Source organism: Adiantum capillus-veneris, chromosome 21, assembly GCF_014529385.1.
Source record: "Adiantum capillus-veneris isolate H3 chromosome 21, ASM1452938v2, whole genome shotgun sequence".
Classification (NCBI taxonomy): Eukaryota; Viridiplantae; Streptophyta; class Polypodiopsida; order Polypodiales; family Pteridaceae; genus Adiantum; species Adiantum capillus-veneris.
In genome coordinates this window covers 143,526,908-143,548,112 of record NC_140951.1, presented here as the reverse complement: position 1 = coordinate 143,548,112, position 21,205 = coordinate 143,526,908, and the positions used below count along the sequence as shown (strand labels likewise).

Below are 21,205 nucleotides of genomic sequence, written 5' to 3'. Positions count from 1 at the left end.
GTTGGTACTCTATCGTGAGATTTTTTGCATCATTGAAGGTTTTGAATACGCTTTATTTTGTTTGTGATTAAAGTGAAGTAATATTGTGGAGTGTAGGATGCAGTAACACACGGGTAAATCAAGTATAAATTCAATTACATTTAAAATTTTGTGTCTTAATGTGACAACACTAAAGTGCGATATTGTCGCGCATCCGAAATTGTTCCAATAAGAATAGAGCTTTCAAAAAAAGGATCGATATGATGCGCCATTTAGAGAGTTGTCATCAAATTTTCATCACCATTCCAAAGCTACCATGTGGTCGACCTAAGGAGGGAGAGATGGTTCAAAAGCCCACATCTTCTAGAGCAATCCACCAAACCAAGAAGCACTTCACTAACTTAGAGTTCAAGATTAAGAATGCTAGAAACAAGCATCTACTAGATGTAAAGAAGAGGGCCCCCAATTATATGGGAACGTCGACAACATCGACCACGTCAAAAGAAAACCGGTGAAACATATGATGAATGGTTAGATTCATATGTGAAAGAAAAGATGGAGCAATGGGAGAATGGGATGCCACATCGTCTGCAAATGATTGAACGACGTATCAAAATCGGCTACGATGACATGGTATGTAGCTACTAAATGCGTTTGTTTTTTTAATACATAGTGTAAGCTAATCATTGAGTGAAGCGTAATTATTAAATCTTTTGACTATACATCAACAATAGAGAAGGAAAAAAAAAACAAAAGAAGGAGATGGAGGAGCAAGCTAATGAGAGTGATGAGAAGGCACAAGAGGATAATGTCCTTGAGCAAAACCATGGGGAGCCCACTTTTGTAAGCCACTCACCTCATCCAACTCCAAATATCCACATTGTATTATTGTCACTTGGAGTTGAGAATACGCAATCGCCCATGGCTCCTCAAAAATCTTGTAGAAGATCAATTTCAAACTCACTTTCTTTGATTGCTGTTACACGACAGGTAGGGCTTTATATCGAAGTAAGATGAAAAATTGATTTTCATTAGTTCTTTCACTTATGGTTCTAAATTTGTTATGTTCTCTATATTCTTCCTCGTAGCCAAAATTGTATGCTAAACCAAAAATTCCTACTACACCTAAAGAGATAAAATCCCCTATGGGGAGTAGTGGGACTAGAGATATCTATGGCACCATTTCTCAAGGTGTTTTTCATTGGAAAAGTCCACCTACATCATCTAAAGCTTCCAAGTTGGAAAGGTGACTCCTCTCTCCTTGACCTTTAGCTTTGTTTTTTGTTGCATGCACAAGTAGTGATTGGAATGATGTGTTTTGCTATCGGATTGTGGTCTTTATAGTGGCATGCTCTTCCATTTGAGATCAAAACATTATGGCATAGCAGTGGATTGCGATATAAACCTCATCAATGGCATCGTATCCAATGAAGCCTATACTCAGTCAATGACTATGTTTTCCTTGTAAGTCTATTATTTTCTTCATTAGTTACTGGTTTTTTGATTGATTGAGTGCTAATAAGTTAAAAACCACACATGGATTGTAGATGGATGGAGCACATTTTTTCTAGTGTTCGTGGATAGTTTGTGGTTTTCATATATGCTCACAAATACAAGTCAACTTGCTGTGGAGAATTTCTTTAAAAAGGTGGGCTTAGCAGCCCAAACATTTACATTCTTTCCAATTATCAATAGGTATGAGGAAATTTATCTCGCCTAAGATCGCTAGAGTTCATCTTAAAGTTTAATTAATAATAGAATCTGTGTCATTTTAGATCACATTGGACTCTTATGATATTTTATAATGGCCATATTTGCCGCTTGTCTGGGTTGCCATTTGGGCAAAGTTCACTGTTGTTTTTCGACTCATTATCCATGTGCTCAATAATTGACTACTTGCCACACATAGAGAGGTATTAGTCAAAATTTATTTGTTGATATGTCCGTAATTATTAATAAGTACTTACGCAAAACGAGTGTGGTTTTCTTAGGGCACTCGCACATTTTTTCAACTAATGCTCACATGAGGTTATTAAGGAGGAGCTTTTGAAACCTCGACAATATTGTCACATTGACTCAATAAAGGTTTGATGAGTACTTTTGTAGGTTTACTGTAACTGCCATTGTTCCTTGGATGAGATCTTTCTTAATTGACGCTTTTTGTAATAGACACCTATGCAACCAAATGGGTTTGATTGTGGCTATTATGTCATGACAATTATGAAATTTCTCATCATGGGAGGTTTACAACACAAAAGGTCAAAGCAATGAGTATGTTTTTGGGTTTTTTTCAATCAAAATATTATGTAGTTATTGTGTGTCTCATATGTTTAACTTGTGTATGCTAAAATTGGTTGTTTTTTTATAGCTATCGAGGATGTGGAGGAGACAAAGAAAAGCTTTCATTGTTGGACCCAAAAGCTCTTGGTTGATCATTAGGGACTTTATATTATGGGCCATGCATGGCATGCCACCTTTTATGGCGTTCCATTTTGCTCTCTTATGGCGATCATGATTTTTTTGCATTGGCCAATTTTGTAATGGAAACCTTTTGAGAACAAATAAAAACTTTTGTTTTGTCCAATGCCTTGCAATTTTCAAATGGAAACTTTTGTAATAGTTCTTTTCAATGAGAGCCAGTGAGCATATGAAAGGGATTTTAGTTGTATTGATAAGGTATTGCAATAGAGTTTGTATGCGACATTTTTTGCCTTGGTATATCAATTTTATTTTAAATGGTGGTTGATTATGGTCTTGAGAATGAAAGGCAATGTCTTGCGATTTTCAAATGGGGTCTTTTGTAATAGTTCTTTTGAATGAGAGCCAATTAGCATATGAAAGGGATTTGATTTGTATTGATAAGGTATTGCAATAGAGTTTTTATGCCACATGTTTTGCATTGATGGTTGATTATGTTCTTTCGAATAAGGGCCAATTTGCACAAAGATGAGATGTACTTACAAGGTAGTGAAATGGACAGGATATGCCACAACTATCCCTTTTTTGCTTTGGTCTTCTAATTTACTTCCAAATGCACACAAAATATCTTTCAAGGGAAGACACTCTAAAAAAATAAACTCGGGTACCCGAGTTTTCTTGAGTTTACTTTTTTACAGAGAGATGAAAAACCAAGTATGATGCCATAATAAGAGATGTGGCAACAAAGAAATGTCATGGCGAGGTCATATAGTTTAAATCACTCTCAATAATCTTTGAGAATTGAAAGAAATTGAGATCTACAACCACCAAGAAAATGGCAAATAAAATCTATTTGAATTGGAATGTGTTCTCTATACACAAGGAGAATCCTCATAGTGGAGGCAAGGACCCTAATCTTGTTACAACCATTATCAAGGCTCAATGTGTAGATGCGCTCTTCATTTTCGGAATCGGGATACTCACATGCCACTATTTGGCAATAAAAACTATTAGAGTCATCACAAACTTGAGCACCTTACCCCACAATGCTCTTCTCAGCACCATCAGAGCAATGTTTTTTTTCTAAAGGCAATAATGCATGACATGTATGACACGAAAATGTACTAGCAGGATCTACAATTAATGTCTTAGTACAACAATGAGGGCACCAAACTCGCGTCCTTCCTTCAAAACGCACTCGATGTCGGCCTCATTGATGCTTTCTCCTTAGTACACCCGTGTGATGAGGTGGCTTTGGGTGTTGGTTAGTGGCTGTGCTCACATGATTGGGTTGATCAAAATCTTCTTTGGCTCTTTCGCAATGACCATGACCTAAATGAGTTTGGGTCACATGCTCTTGAATTTGATGCACACTACCACTAGTTGGCATGTCTATTTGAGATGGGGACACAAATGATCTCAAGGCATCTCTTGCCATCGCCAATTGGTGCATGATTATCTCTTTCTCTTTGCCACTCGTTGATGGTAGTCCTTCTTGTATGGCTAAAAGGTTTGCCTAGACTTCTTTGAAGGTAGTGAGAACCTCTTCCTCTTGCAGTTTTTCACCAACATCAATGTCGTTAGAGTCACCACACATCATCTCGTGTGCATTGTCCACTATGGGGAAAATGGTATTCAAGTGGGGAAGGTATCGCATGACTATAAGATGAATGCCATATAAGTGTTTACATTCTGAACCCCAATCTGGACGGTCACAATAGTTGCTTTGTAAGATCACACAATACCATATATTTGGAGTAGTCATGCTCCGTCTTTGAAATTGCAAACATCTCATCCACAACTTGCAAGCTTTTTGGGTCCTCTTTGTATCTTTGCAAGAGCTTCTCCCCTTCTTTTAGGCGATGTGTGTGCCTTTTAGATGATTCACTTTGCCCAAATCGCTTTGAATTGGCTATCACCAATACATATTTTATGGATATTAGGATAGTTTCTGAGTAATAAGCAAGAGAAAGTTACAAAACCATACCTATTTCTTGCTTTTGTTTGAAGAATCTCAACAAGGTTCCCCCGTGCAATTGCCAGTCTTAGAGTCTCCCACAAGGGCATGCAATAACTCTACAATTGATCGATTGATACGTGCTTCCAAAAGGGTATACTTTATGTACTACCACAATCGCTCTACTAAATTTGTAGTGTCTACGTTGCCGTGGTTGAAAAGCCTTCCAAACTTTGGCCATCGTTTTCTCCACATGCAAGAATCCCCACACCAACCATTTGTGATGTATCGAACTATATTCTGGTAGGATGCATATCTTTGAAGCAATAGTTGGTATCTTCCCACAAAGTCTTCCTCTTTTGCACTATGTACGAGATTTGATATCTCCACGTATACATCTCCGCGCATCTCCATGGGAACCTTCCAAAGGAGTAATGTACTATCACAAAAAATTCCCGCTATTCACAAAACATGCTACAAGAAAAAGAAATACCTGTGAAAAAAGATTTTCAACCCAAGCCTTCTTGGTGTGGAACCAACACATCCAACAATGCGGATCTTCCTCCACTACATTGAGTAAGGCTTCAAGTTCTTGTTGTGATTTGTCAATAACAAGAGCACTAGGACGGATATTCCCCATTTTAGAGAACACTTTACGAAGTGTTAGCTCTAAAGCTATAACCTCATGGCGACCACCAACATTTGAGGTGCACAACATGAACCATATTGGAATACCCATACCAAGTTTATTGGGAATCACATCCGCAAACAATGGTAGACCAAATGCATTTGTTTTGAAGGTACTATCAATTGCCCAGGAGTTATTTTGAGAAAAACGCATAGCTATCTCGAGCATCCATTCATCTTGCGATATTAAGATGAATGGTCTATCTTTTGGATCCATGGCATTGGGATTATATGGCTAGACGTACAACACCTACATGTAACAATTTATCAAGACATAGTAGTTATGGTAAGGATAATTTCATTGGTATGGATCTCACCTTCTGTAGTTTTTGCAAGGCTAAAGCTTCCATATACATCGCTGCCCAATTATCATTACTTACTCTATCTATAAAAACCATCCACACATGCCATGAATTTTCACATTCTAGGACACTCACTAAAGATTCTAATCACATGTAGTTGTTTAGAAGTACCTTGAATGCGAGCTCGATATGAAAACATTTGGATCTCCCTTGGGATCATAAAGAATCTGTAGATTGTGTGCTCTAGTATGGAAGCCCTTTTCATTTGGATCTTTTCTTTGGACAATGATAATTGTGCAACATGGCGAGAGCTTCCAACATCAAATAAGTCATCCAAGCAACATTTTATGACACATGGGTGAATTGGCAAATGATAAAGATCACTTTTTGACCCAGGAACATGCCCTTGATGGACTGGATTGACAATAATGCGAACATTGTCGTGTTCCTCTTTGAACTCCACTTGTATCTTGAATGTGCAGCCACACTTCTTTGATGTTCGAAGTCGCTTTATCAATCCACTCCGCTTGGGTGTTCCTCCTCTATGGCATACGTAGTCCACTTTGACTTTGGAAGGTGTATGCTTCTTTGATGATCGGGCAATCACTAGCTTGACCTTGTGCTCTATCATTATATGTGTGAGATGCTTGTCCACATTATCTCTATTTGTGTTAATTATGGACATTGCTGGCTTATTGAGATCAAAATCATTGCATCAAGTATTTGACATGTGAGGATTCTTTTTAACAATGCATCCACATGAGTTTACAAATGCCTTGATGTAAGCTATAGGTATTCCATGGCGATGAATATCGATAGACCATTTTACCTTGAGAGATTCGAGCGTTGAAGTGACTCCTCGGTGTTGTTCACCACCTTCATTGCAATGAGCATGTCTAACAATGCTTTTCCAATCCTCAATGTAAGCAATCCGTAGCTTGGGTTCCACTTTCAAGCAAAGTCCAAGCAAACCATCTTCAACCTGTAGCAAACAAAGGCTCTTTTGTATTCTTCGCCACTTCTTAAGATCTAGCATTCCCCTAGTGTCATATTTCTTCAAAATATCCAAGGGTATGGACATTCCTTCATGTAGAACCATTATCATTAAGTTGTAAGTTCCTCTATCAAAAGAGAAAAATGTTGGTGACAAATATTGGAGAGGATCAACCACAACCACATTTGATGGTTCAATGTCTAAAGTATTGCACGACTCATTCTCGCTTGTGCTATCATCGGAGTGATTTGATGGTTCAATGTCTAAAGTATTGCACGACTCATTCTCGCTTGTGCTATCATCGGAGTGATTTTCAAGGTCATCACTTGTGAAAAGCCAATCCATGGTAATCAAGAGTACCAAATATGCTTAATACATAGTGAAAAGTGTGAGTAGTAGAGTAGTGGAGGTTATGGAAGCAACTATGTTTGTAAACTAAGATAAGAGGGGTGGCGTGTGTGTGCAAGGAGAGAAAGCAATGGCATGTGCTTGGAAATAGTACTTCACTTTCACAAGCCCCGTTCCCGGATTCTGAAAAAAAGTAAACTTTTTAACCCGAGTTTACAAACTGACGAAAGTATGCTTCGATTATACCACTATCATCATAATATGCAGAGGGTACAATCATGAAAGCTAGAGGAAATTTTTATAATTCTCCACCATAAAAGCACCTTAACATGGTTTACATCCAAATTTTAAAGTAATCCAAAATCCCCTCCGTGGTCCCCACCAAAAGTAAACTCGGGTACCAGAGTTTACATTTTTTGCGCCGACAAAATCAACGGATCTCCTTCGTAGATGTGACTCTTAGCCCATTTTCACCCTTGATCCCATCTCCCATGCGCCTGTTAGATATAGCTGAGGCCCCCTCCTCCCTTGCCTTGTTTACTTTTCAGCAGTCGATGTCCGCCCACCTCTCTGTTTTTTGTGCCGCACTTCCCGGCCGTCGTTGATGACCCCCTGTCAGATTAGTGCTGAGAGTGTGTTAAGAACAGTTTCTGTCGCTTCTGACAATACACTAACTGGCAATGATCTTTTCTAAAGATGCGGCGCAAAGAGGTCAGCTTGCTACCCGTTGTCGACGACACCGAACTACTTGATATCCGAGGTCCACTCTCCTTGCACGCAATTAATAGAAATCGTATGTTTGATCAACAACTGTGTATCCATGAAAAGGAAAAAAGGGTAAAAAAAAGGATGATGCAAAACTTGCGGTGTGGAGGTGGAGAGAGAGAGAGACAGGGAGAGAGGGAGAGGGGTGTGTGTGCGCAAAACTCGTCCCTATGAGATCAAGCACATACATAATTTTTGTGCACATTCCACTGCCATTGGGACAACATCGGGTTTGAGTTGAGAATGAAGTGGTGTGAGCCCATATCTTGGCTCCTGAGGTTGATGAATGGTATAGCTTGCGTCACCTTTCTCTCTAGGATCTCATGCTCCAGAATGTAGGTGTCACTCGTTATTTCTTCATGCTCATGCGAGCCATATGCAAGGCCTTCATCTTGAATCTCCTTCTTCACTCAACTTTGGTTACTCTTCTTGTTGATTTGATCAACCTGTAACATTTTATCCTTGGTGCAGATATAGGTGGAATTGTCTTCCTTCCTTCGTTAATTTCAAAGGGAGCTTTACTTGTGGAAGAAGGCACCGTGGTGTTGTGCGAATTCAACCAACGGAAGATACTTTTCGCACTTGCTTCTATAATCGTCGTAGCAAATCCAAAACTGTGGAATTGGTGATTTTCAATTGACCATCTCTTTGTGATGAAAAGAAGAAGAGAACCTTAGAGTTCTTTTCCATATTTCCAAAATAGGGAATGGTTGTCGTAAACCTGGTGCTTCTCATGCTTGGCCTTTTGGGATACCAAGTAAGCGTGAATATACGTCTCTAATTTTGGCCTTCAACTGAGGCCAAAAGAGATAAGGTTCTACTGCTTTTTAAGGATTGCCTCAATACCTTGATGTCCTGTATATGGAGGTTGATGACATTCGGCCAACACCTTTCGACAAAGAAGATGGGTAACACATAATTTGATGTGCCACATTAAGAAATTATCCTTGATGGAATTGGCAGACTTTGGCTCTCGAGCTAAAAGATTCTCATCTAATTAGGATTTTCATAATATTGTTGCTGCATATCATGCAATATATGATGGTATATAGCAGAGACGATTGCTCCTTGTGATTTACGGGAAAGAGCATCTGCAACCACATTCTTTTTACCTGCAACATGAATGATTTGAAAATAGAACAAAGAGAGTAGATTTGCTCAGCGTATGTGTTTTTCACGCAACTTGGTTTGAGTGCAGAAATACCACAAACTTTGGTGATCCCATGCTTTGTGAAATGAGCCTCCAAAAGATAGTACTTCGAGGAGCTCAAGGCATGGATGACTGCCAAGAGTATCTTCTCATAACTTGTGAGACGTGCTCAGCCTTGGTAACTCTCATATGCTATGGCATGCCCATCCTGTTACAAAACAGTCCCAATACTACTCCCACATGCATCACAGTGAACTTCCAAAGATTTTTGAAGATCCGTTAACACTAGAAGAGGTCCAGTAGTAAGCTTCTCCTTGAGGCGTTCAAAAGCAGTGACCTCCCTCCTGCCCCCAATTGAAAGAAACTCTTTTGTGAGTAAGAACATGCGCGTGGAGCTGCAATTTTTGCAAATGACTTTAGAAATTGTGCACATCATGCACATGTTGAAGAGGTGGCCTATTGGGGATGGTTCCCACCTTTACTGGATCCATGCGTACACCTTCATAAGAGATTATGTAACCAAGAAAATGAATCTCTCGCTTGAAGAACTCAAATTTTCTAAGCATTAATTACCGCCAATGGTTTTTCAAAGTTGAAAATATCTGAGCCAAGTGTTCTCTATGCTCACTTTTTGATTCAGAGAAAACAATTGTATCATTGACAAGGTTCACACAAACTTCCCGTACAGTTAGAATATGCGACTCATCATTCGATTGAAGGTAGATGGAGCATTAGTAAGGCCGAATGGCATCACTAACTCCTACAATCCAAATAGCAGTTTTGTGGACATCTACAGGTACTATCCGTATTTGATGATATCCACTCTTTAAATCAAGTCTTCTAAAACAAGAAGATCCTTGTAACCTGTCAAGAATATTGTCAATCCTTGGAATAGGAAATTGATTATCAATTGTAATTTTTTTGAATGCCTATGTAATCAATGCACATTCTCCAGGATCCATTCTTTTATATTAGAAGAACTAGGGAACAGAAAGAGGAAGAACTAGGATGAATTAAACCTTTCTCCAATTGCTCATGTATGTGGTTCATAATCTCCTCTTGATGTGCGGCACTAACCGAGTAAGGAGGTTTGTTGGGTGGTGAACTTCCTAGAGTGAGATCAATGGTGTTGTTATGAGCGCGTATAGAGCTAGAAGAGAGCAAGAGGAGGCGCTCACAATGTACAAGAATTTGGACTTGATGATAAGCTTAGTATTGATTGAAAGACTTAATACTTTATTAAGAGAGCTAGATACAAGACTTGGATTACATGACTCGAGTACAAGACAAGGCTTGATTGCAAGGACAAGACTTGAACATAAGAACTAGAAGAGGGATTTCCTCATAGGAGCCTCACAAGTGGTGTTGACAAGACTGAGGGGCTTGTGGCCCAAGACCCCTATTTATACTAGTGCTTGAGGAGGTTACTTGAGGAGGTTAGAAATTTCTACTTCTAGTTCTTCTAGAAATTTCTAGATCCTTCTTCCACTTTCTAGAGCTTTCCAAAAACTTCTAGATTCTTCCAGAACCTCCTCCAAGCTTCTAGAATCTTCTAGCGATGAAGCAGGCGATGGCACAGATGATGACATTAGCGATGATGTAGGCGATGATATCAGTGATGATGCAGGTGATGACACAAGCGATGATGCAGGCGATGACATCAGCGATGGCTGACTCTCAAGCATCCATGACATAACCCCCTCCTCTAGCGACGAGTTCCACGAGGAGTGGGGATGTTCCTTGACTAGGGCTTCCATGGATGCTTTTGAGGGAATTCTTGGACTTTGAGAGGTGCATGCTTGGACTTTGAGAGGTGCATGCTGAAGATTGTGTGCTGGTTCCCAGGTTCTTTCACTGACATCAGAGCCTTTCCAATGCACCAAGTACTGTAACTTGCCACGCAGAACTCGAGAATCTAGGACTTTCTCGACCTCATATTCGTCATGTCCTTGAATCTCAACCGGAGGAGGTGATTGTAGGGCTCTTTCTGGGATGTTAGATGTGTGACAAGGTTCTAGGACGGAGACATGAAAGACTGGATGGATTTTCATGGATGAGGGCAACTTGAGTAGATGGGTGACTGGATTGACTTGACGGATAATCTTAAACGGGCCAAGCCTTCTGTAATCGAGCTTTTGACAGGGACGAAATGAACGTAGATCATGCCGAAGGAGCCACACTTTATCCCCCTCTTTGTATTTTGGATGCGGCATGCGATGGAGATCTGCACTTTCCTTATGCTTGGATTGAGCTTCTTTGATATGAATTGTAAGTTCTTTGTGAATTGTAGATAATTGTTGTGCAAGATGAATAGCAGCTGGATTCTTGACTTGATGGTACCTGTGGATATCTCGTTTGGGATGTTGACTATAATTAGCAAAGAATGGAGTGTGACAGGTGGAGGCATGAAAACTATTATTGTAGGAGAATTCTGCTAGCGGTAGGAGCTCGACCCAATTATCTTGGTGATAATTGATAGTACAACGGAGATACTGTTCCAAAACTTGATTTACTCTCTCTGTTTGTCCATCGCTTTGTGGGTGATTGGTTGAGGAGAGGTTGATTTGTACTCTGAGTAGCTTGAATAAGCTTTTCCAAAAGCTAGAGATGAATTGTGGGTCTCGATCAGAAACTATGTCACCCGGTAATCCGTGATAACGATAGATATGGTGTAGAAAGAGTTTGGCTGTACCTTCGCCGGTGATGGTTTCAGTGGTTGGAATGAAGTGTGCCATTTTTGTAAACTGATCCACGACTACTAAAATGGACTCAAATCCTTGTGACAAGGGTAGCTCTACAATGAAATCCATGGAGATGGACAACCATGGTTTGCTTGGAATGGGCAAAGGATGGAGTAACCCATGAGGACGATGACGAGGGGCCTTTGATCTATTGCAAGTGTCACAAGTGCCTACATACTCCTTGACAAGCTTCCACATTTGAGGCCACCAAAAGTCACGGGAGAGAAGCTCAATTGTCTTATTAACCCCAAAATGCCATGCTGATGAAAGATCATGCAGTTGCTGAAGTATCTCCAAGCATGTTGGTCTGGGCGGAATATAGAGAAGACCATTGTAGTAAATTAGTCCATTAATTTCTTGAAAGTCCTCATTAATCCCTTGTCCTTGTAGTTGTTGTCTAATATTCTGAGCAAGTGGGTCCATGGCAATTTGCGTCTTCACCTTAGAAAGAAAGGTAGAATCTTCAAGAGCTTGGCTTATGGTGGCGTTTAGCTTAAGCTACTCAAGTTTCAAAATCACTGACTCTTGTTGATCAAATGCTGCGTCGCCTTCTCTAGGTGCAAGGTAGGATCTTCTTGACAAGGCATCTGGCTTACCTTGTTGACGGCCAGGTCTATAAGAGATAAGAAAATCAAACCTTGATAGGATACCACTCCGCCTGGCTTGGCAACGATTCAAGACGCAGGATACCATGAAGTATTCCAAATTCTTGTGATCTGTATAGACAATGATCTTATGAGGAGCTCCTTTAAGTAGGCCAAGTGTCAAAGGAGTCGACGATTGCTAAGAGCTCTTTGTCATGGATTTCATAATTGATTTTTGCAGTTGAGAACTTGCGGGAATGAAAAGCCATTGGATGTACTCGACCATTCTCACCTACTTGGGATAGAATAGCGCCAAGGGTAAAATCTGAAGCGTCTGTTTCTAGAATGAAAGGCTTTGTAGGATATGAGTGAATTAGAATGGGTGCGGTCGTGAAAGCTTGCTTGAGAGTCTGAAAAGCTTTCTCGGCCTTTGAGTCTTAAACAAACTTATTATGACATGTCAACCTTGTGAGCGCTGTAACCACCTTGGAGTATTCCTTGATAAAGATACGATAGAAATTTGCAAATCCGAGGAAACATGGGACATCTCTTACCGAGGTGGGTGTCTTCCAATCAAGAGTGGTTAGAACCTTCTTTGGATCCATGGAGATTCCCTTTTGAGAGATAACATAACCAAGAAATTCCACCTTAGATTGATGAAAAGAGCACTTCTCCAACTTTGCATATAACCCTGATGCACAAAGCTTTTCAAGCACTAACCGTACATGGTGCTCATGCTCTTCTTGATCCTTGGAAAATATCAAGATATCATCCAAGTATATTACCACAAAATAATCCAAATACTCTGGAAAGATGTCGTTCATTACATGTTGAAAAATTGCTGGGGCATTTGGGAGACCAAATGGCATGACTGTATATTCAAAGTGGCCATACCTTGTGAGAAAGGCTGTCTTCCATTCATCACCTTCTTTGATTTTGACTAGGTTATAAGCACCACGAAGGTCTATTTTTCTAAATATTCTTGCCTTGTCAAGGAGCTCAAGAAGCTCTGGGATCAAGGGAAGGGGATAGCGATGCTTGACGGTGATCTTATTCAGGCTTCTATAATCCATGCACATCCGGAGAGTTCCGTCCTTCTTTTTTACAAAGAGTATTGGAGCTCCTGCTGGGGACTTTGAGTGTCGTATGAACCCCTTAGCAAGATTCTCATCAGTATTTTTTCGTAATTCTACCAATTCATCTTGAGATAGCTTGTGTATTGGGCCAAAAGGGGGTTGGGTTCCCTCTTGAAACTCTATAGCACAATCATAGGGTCGATGCTCTGGTAAGAGGTCTCCGTTCTTCTTCTCAGAAACATCATTGTAATCTTGGTATTGACGTGGCAATGCCTCCATGATGTTTGTTGTTGACGTGTCGGTCGGTGTTGCAAATATCAGGAAAGTTGGATACTTTTTTGCTGCACGCATGAAGACTTGGGCTCCAAGATATATAGGCCTATTATGTCTTCCCTTCTTCTTTTGGACTTTCCGTGGTTCAATTCTCCGAGCCCTCCAATCGATGTTAGGATTATGTAATTCAAGCCACGATAGCCCAATAACAACTGGATTGCTTGTGCTTTGTATGATATTGAACACTATTCTTGAAACATGCTCCTTCAATGTTACTTCTATGGGGCGAGTTTCATACCTGACATCCCTGAAACGAGGGGGCGACCATCAACGACTTCTACAGTTGCTGGATTAGACTTCTCCACAAGTGCTATGCCTTGCTCTTTTTCAAATTCTTTGTCCATGAAGCATGCTGTTGCGCCTGAATCCAGTAATGCTTCACAATCCATGTGCCTACCCGGCATATGGATCTTGATTGGTAGCATAAAACTTGAAGTGGACTCAGCGGGAAGAAAGAGACCTTCTTTTGCTTGACTTTTGTCCAACCGGTCGGTCTCTATTGAGGTTGGACGTCCATGTTTTCCGAATACGTTGAGGCCATTGCACCGTGAACCTTCATCCTTCTCTTCCTTGGACACTATTGAACAATGTGCCCCTGCTCTCAGTAATACATACATAAGCCATTAATGCGTTGCCTTTGCTTCTCTTGGACCGAGAGAGGTTGAAACCGTGCTGAATCAATTTGCATGGTCTCAATGCTTGATTCATGGCCCTGTTGAGGTGTGTAGTCATCATGTGTCACTTTTGTTTGGGATCGCAATGGTGCCTCAGGACGTCTCTCTTGTCGTCTCTCAAATAGTCGATTATCACATTCTATCGCTTGAGAGTTGAACTCGCTTAGTGTGTGAACCTTTGGCATAGTCAATAAAAGATCTTTTACGTCATCCTTTAGTCCTCACCAAAATTGGCTAATGAAATATTCCTCATGCCAAGTTAAATCACAAGTGAGTTGTCGAAATTTGGATGCATAGACGGATGCAGGTCTTGATCCTTGGCGGAGATTTCTAAGTTTGGTTTCAGCAATCCTTGCTCTATCAATATCCCCAAAGGTTGTAGAGAACTCTTGCACAAAAGCTTCAAAGTCATGAAGGAGAGGAGATTCTTTTTCAAGTAAGGGAGCAAACCAAGAGAGAGCCGTACCCGAGAGGAGGGTCCCAAATAAGGCCTACTTGAGAGGCATCATCTGGATAACACTCTTGTGTATTCGAATGAAGAGACGCACTTGTTGGAGAAAACCTCTAAACTTTGATCTAGTCCCATCAAATTTTTCAGGCATGCTGACCTTCGGCTCCTTCTTATGTTGTTGAGAATAGCTGGATCTTGCAGCTTGTGCTTGATGTGTGCTTGTCTTTTGAAGCTCTTGAATTTGACGTTGAAGATCTTGCAACGCCGGTCCCAAGATTAGGGGTTGCCCTACTTGAAGTTGAGCGTTACTTTCGTGAAGGTCTTGTAACTGAGCTTGGATGCTTTGCAATGCGTTGTTGACACCTTCCATCGTCGGCTCCATGATGGCTTGAGAAGATTAAGAGATGGTAGTCTTGCCAAACTGTTATGAGCGCGTATAGAGCTAGAAGAGAGCAAGAGGAGGTAGCAAGAGGAGGTGCTCACAATGTACAAGAACTTGGACTTGATGATAAGCTTAGTATTGATTACAAGACTTAATACTTTATTAAGAGAGCTAGATACAAGACTTGGATTACATGACTTGAGTACAAGACAAGGCTTGATTGCGAGGACAAGACTTGAATATAAGAAGTAGAAGAGGGCGATGACACAGGCGATGATGCAAGCGATGACACAGGTGATGACGCAGTCTATGACATAGGCGATGATGCAGTCGATGACATCAGTGATGATGCAGGTATGACACAGGCGATGACATTAGCGATGGCTGACTCTCAAGCATCCATGACAGGTGTAATCTTTTGGCTGTCGAGGAGGAAGTTCTTTTGGTATATTTGCCTCGCATGAACTGCTACTTGCTATGCATGAGCTCCATCTGGCTCGCATGGACCACCATGTGCCATGTATGAGCTCCAGTTAACTTGCATGTGCCACCAAGTGTCCACCTTTCCTTATGCTTTGCCAGATAGGAGGTTGCCTTGCACGTCTTGCCAGATAGAGGGCTCCTCTTCTGTCTTCTCCAGGCGCCCTGCAAAATTTCAATAGTCATGACGAATGATTAGCCCTGTACATGGAAATGGGCCAAATTTGTGTGTGTGTGTGCGTAACAGACTTGGACACTCCAAGCCGGGAATCTACCACAACACACGTGAGCAAACTGAAAGAGCCGAACAAAACTGAGGGAGAGACGCCATGGCACGGCGTAGTTCTGCGCCCAGAGTGACTGGGCCCAAAGACTGGCGTCCCCTCCGGTATTTCTTTATTAATAATGCTTGACAAAGTACAATGTCCGAGGGCCCTTGTCTCAGCCATGCTCCCAAGCTCATTGAGGCCTTGGCACTCAATTTATAGGCCCTAGGCCTTCCAAAAACAGTACGTATGAAAAGCTTCAAGTCTAAAAGCATCTTGGCCCAAAAGCCAGCGCTAGGGGGAGCTAGCGCCATTTGCAGAAATGTGCCACGTTTGTAGCGCAAATCGCGGAAGTTTGTACAGCCTACCATGTCATCAGTGGAATTCGTGGGCGTCCGTATAGCCGCCACGTCATCATCCCTTTATGCCACATTTAGCCTTTTTGTCCCTTAAGCCCCATAAGACAGGACCCCATAAGTGGGAACAACTTATAAAATGGATGTCCTTCAATTTTAGGCCTCTCGGATAGGTTTTGCAAGTTGGTACAACTTCTTTTGCATCTGTCAGTAGGGTTGTGATCCCTCTTTGTCCGGAGTCCCTTCTTTAGGTCATGCCACGTCATCACTTTGTGACATAACCCCCTCTTGAAAGAATTGTAATCGCCCTCCATTATGCCTGCAAAACCGACAAAAGCCAGTAACCAGTTCAGTAGACACTGCCTCTATGTCATGTGGGCACTTCACTTGCGCTACGTGGACATGCTTCTGCTACAGTCTAGCATGAGTCTTAGCTTAGGACCTAGCCTAGCACTTTGTGAGCCGCTAGCAGGACGTAGGTTGGTCATAGTTGCATACTCTCTCTTGCACAGTACCGCATTTTAGCATGTAGGCATTGTATTGCATGTGAACCATCTCTTGGCTTGCATCATTAATTTATGACCTTTCGACTTCCTGGTTGTGGGGGCTGATTTGACCTGCTCGACCCAGCTTTCAGCACCTTCAAAGGCAGCCTATGGGCGCTAGTGGAAGGGCCAGGGCAGCAGAAGTAACAAGCAGCACTTGCGGCACCATCCAGTCTTCGCGTTTTCTCACCAGCGTTTTCAGCCCAGAAAGGCCAACGTTTTCAGCCTAAAGCGACTGAATAGCCAACAGATTTCAGCTTGTTGTTGTCCTCCGCGATAGCATTCAGCCCTTAGCCTCGTCATGGTTGCAGATTCTAGCCATCAACATCGCTAGCCCTTCATCATTCAGCCATAGCGTCGTCGTCGACACAATACCCCAGCATCTAGTATCCCTTGTGCTCGGCTTGCTTCCTGCCTAGCTCAGCATAGGGACCCTTGGTATCCACAAAACCCATCAGTACCTCGTCGCCGTTGTTATCGTCGTCGACACAGAACCCATCAGTACCTCAGCACCCCTCAGTACCTCAGTACCCCGTAGTACCCTAGTACCTTCAATACCCGCAATACCTCAGTACCCGTAGTACCCTTCAGTATCTCAGTAGTACCCAGCATTAGTAGCATCAATACCCATTAGCATCAGCTTCTCAGCATTTGGTATCATTGTATCAGCATTGTGCAAGAATAAAGAAAGTACTTGCTCTGGCAACAGAGCAAGGGGGCCCTTGAGGGTTTGGGACCCGACATTCGTTGTTCTCTCTCTCTCTCTCTCTCTCTCTCAACACTTTCTCACACAGTTCCACTCTCTTTGGTTTGGTCATTGCACAATCTCTCATTAAGTCGAGGCCTGCAGTACCCGTTGTACCCCAGTATCCGTAGTACCTTTTAGTATCTCAGTAGTACCTAGCATCAGTAGCATCAATACCCATTAGCATTAGCATCTGAGCATTTAGCATCATTGTATCAGCATTGTGCAAGAATAAAGAAAGTACTTGCTCTGGCAAGAGAGCAAGGAGGCCCTTGAGGGTTTAGGACCTGACATTCAGTGCCGTCTCTTCTCTCTCTCTCTCTCTCTCTCGTGTCTCTCTCTTTCATTCAGTACAGTTTAGTTCTTTCAAGTGAAGTAAAGTGTCCCTTGTGTTTGTGTGGAGGACTAGATCGGAGCTAAATCCTTAAACACTTCCGCTACACCTGACATTGGTATCACAGCTCTGTGTGTGCTTCGACTTCACGAACTCAAGGGAAGAACGTAGAACCAAGAACCCAAAGAACCTCTCTCATTTTTTTTTTTCCTTGAAGTTTCACATCCCTACCTCAGACTTATTAGCCTCTCAGCACCTCAATATCAAGCATCCAATACCAACTCTCCTCTTCATTTCCATGTCTTTGAAGGAAGATCGACATCGGATACACGAAAACCTAGATCTTGAGTACCAGGATCTACTTGCCTCTTATGCAGATATGGAAGGAGTTGGAGACAGGATTTCTAAATCCCTTCTGCATTCGCATTTGCATGTAGTGTGCATCCACTTCCGTTGACAAGCAACCATTGGAAATATCTTTGAGTACCCTTACCTTTAAGCTTCGCCTGCAATGTTTTCACGACAGGACTATTTGAGTGGTCAGTACTTGCTCGCAAGGCAAAGTTAGCACCAAGGCTGATATTCTGCGACAGTAGTAAGCATGCCTAGCAACTCGTATGGTCGGTGTTTACATCGCACCTGACCTACATCTGCAGTATCCACCGGTTTGGAGGAATCTTCATCGGTTATGTATCCACAAACATCAGAAGCAGTCAACATGGCATCCAAAGATAGAAATTCGGCAGTTGTGCCTTACCTTTAATAGAGGGGGGTGTCACATGCGCACTTCACTTGCGTTACGTGGACATGTTTCTGCTATAGTCTAGCATGAGTCTTAGCTTAGGACCTAGCCTGACACTATGTGAGCCTCTAGCAGGACGTGCATGTCCACTGTCTAGGCCGGTCATAGTTGCATAGCATGTAGGCATTTTATTGCATGTGAACCACCTCTTGGCTTGCATAATTAGTTTATGACCTTTCAACTTCTTGGTCGTGGGGGCTGATTTGACCCTGCTCGACCCAGCTTTCAGCACCTATAAAGGCAGCCTATGGGCGCTAGTGGAGGGCAGAAGACCCAGGGTAGTAGAAGTACCAAGCAGCACTTGCAGCACCATCTGGCCTCGGTGTTTTCTCACCAGCGTTTTCAGCCCAGAAGTACCAACGTTTTTAGCCAAAACAACCATCAGATTTTAGCCCGTCGTCGTCCTCGGCGATAACATTCAAGCCCTTTGGCATTCAGCCATAGCCTCGTCGTCGTCGACAAAGTACCCCAGCATCTAGTACCCCTTGTGCTCGGCTTGGCTTCTACCTAGCGTAGCATAGGGACCCTCAGTATCCACAGAACCCATCAGTACCTCGTTGCCGTCGTTATCGTCGAACGTTTGTTTCAGTACCTTAGCACCCCTCAATACCCTGCAATACCTTAGTACCCCGCAGTACCCACAGTACGTTAGTACCTTCAGTACCCGTAGTATCCCAATACCCGTAGTACCCTGCAGTATCTCAGTAGTACCCAACATCAGTAGCATCAATATCCATCATTATCAGCATCTAAGCATTTAGCATCATTGCATCAGCATTGTGCAAGAATAAAGAAAGTACTTGCTTTGGTAACGAAGCAAGTAACAGAGCAAGGGGGCCCTTGAGGGTTTGGGACCCGACATTCGGTGTCGTCTCTCTCTCTCTCTCTCTCTCTATCACTCTCAGTACTTTCTCACACAGTTCCACTCTCTTTGTTTTGGTCATTGCACAATCTCTCATTAAGTCAAGGCCCGCAGTCTCGCAGTACCTTAGTACCCGTAGTACCCTTCAGTTTCTCAGTAGTACCCAACATCAGTACCATCAATATGCATTAGCATCAGTATCTCAACATTTAGCACCATTGTATCGGCATTGTGAAAGAATAAAGAAAGTACTTTCTCTGGAAACAAAGCAAGGGGGCCCTTGAGGGTTTGGGACCCGACATTCAGTGTCGTCTCTCTCTCTCTCTCTCTCTCTGACCCGACATCCTGGCAGTGGTGGTCTCCGCCTAGCTCTGGCCTCTCAGAGACACATACGAGAGGTCCAGGCCATCAGGGATCGACATACAGTTTATATTCAGAGGAGGTCAGAGCAGACACCATGAAACCGGCCTGTTTAATCCAAAAAGGGCGGTAGACCTTAGACTTAAACCTTATTTGCTTTCACCCATTTAATTTGTCGCCCACTTTACCTGTACTTTCAAGACACAACAAAGGGGAAAGGGATACAGGTTGCTAAATTGCACCTGTATGAGAAGACCGACACCAGACTGGCCCCTAAATTAGGTGCCCCTTTCGGTATTTCTTTATTCTTTAACAGAGGGAATAAAAGCTGTGGTTCCCTACAAGCTACCCCGCACAACCTTGGCTGAATTTCAACTGTTCTGGCCCGATTTCGGCAGCATAACTGTTCTAGGACCCTTCACAGTCAGTATTCCCACGCATTGGATGACTTTCTCGACGCATACGGACACTTTGCAAAACCTGGCGAGAATCTGCAGCACGCTGAATTCTCTGTTTTCTGCCCCGAAAATGCGCCAGATCACTTGTACAGCGGTCCCCTCGCGTCCCCGAACGTCCTGGGGGTATTAGGGTCCGTTTAGGGCCAAAACCCTAAACCTGCAAAAATACATAGCAGGCTGTAATTCACTGTTTCAGGCTCCGTTTTGCGTGCCGGTCGCATCCGTAGCATGTCCTCGAGCTCCCGCACCTGTAGGGCTACTTGCCCTTTGAATCGGACGAGATTTCACAAGTGAAACCTCTCCGAATCACCTGTACTTGCGGGGGATTAGCGGCTAGCTAATCCAGTACCTGTGCAAGAGGCTCTTGCCTCGGCAATCGCGCATGAACCCACACAACTGTACATTGGTCAATTGAAAAGCCCACTAGAGGGGCATAACATACTGCCATAGGGGAGAGAGAGGGCAGTGCATAGCGTACAGGGCATCACTCCTGGCACCGCACTGTACATAAGAGATAAGCAAGCACTCCATTGGAGCTCTCGACCTGTAACAGCTTGAAAATGAGCCCCTCCCCTCTCTAAAATCAGTGCCCCCTCTTCATGCATGAGGCAAGTTCATCAAAAACTGCCACTTGGCGCTTTTACACGCATTTTCCCGTTTTGGGTTCGCCGCTTAAAAATATCTCAACCGATGCGTCAGTTGACTTCGCGTCAGAGTTATAAAATGTTCCCCTTGTCATTCCGGAGGTAATGACGCGAACACATTTCTTGGCCCAAAATAGCAGTTCCCTAAATTTTAGGAGATGCTGCCATTGTATCTTTCTAGGTCATCTGACCCCCTTTGTACACTGCAGCCACACCCAGAACTGAAATGTAGCCTCTGTAGCAAAGGATTCCACTTTGGCTAGTCAATGACCCCACTTTGGCTAACCATAGTCTTTGTCCAACCTTAGTGCTCTCTTGCCCTCAGGCCTGGACTCCCTCTGAACAGTTACACACTAGCTATGCAATGCAGGGCAGTTAGATTTCCCGATGGGTGTTTCCAAAAAGTGAAAATAAATAAATAATAAGAAAGAAATCAACAAAAAGGATAGATAGTAGTCACCCGCTGGTGACAGACACTAGACATGGTGGGCATAGCCAGAGTCCTCACATCA

At 42.6% G+C, this 21,205-nt stretch overlaps 1 protein-coding gene and 2 pseudogenes across 1 annotated transcript in view; 2 read left to right on the top strand and 1 right to left on the bottom strand.

Moving 5' to 3' along the window:
- Positions 1 to 320: 320 nt before the first annotated feature.
- Positions 321 to 2,418, top strand: LOC147431868 (uncharacterized; annotated as a pseudogene).
- Positions 2,419 to 3,181: 763 nt separating this feature from the next.
- Positions 3,182 to 6,379, bottom strand: LOC147431867 (uncharacterized; annotated as a pseudogene).
- A 718-nt stretch (positions 6,380 to 7,097) lies between these two features.
- Positions 7,098 to 21,205, top strand: part of LOC147431866 (uncharacterized) — a 427,705-nt gene continuing 413,597 nt past the window's right edge. The window contains exon 1 of the mRNA XM_086494337.1: positions 7,098 to 7,445. Coding sequence (XP_086350463.1) covers positions 7,382 to 7,445 — 64 coding nt within the window. The 5' untranslated portion in view covers positions 7,098 to 7,381. The remainder of the gene's footprint in view (positions 7,446 to 21,205) is intronic.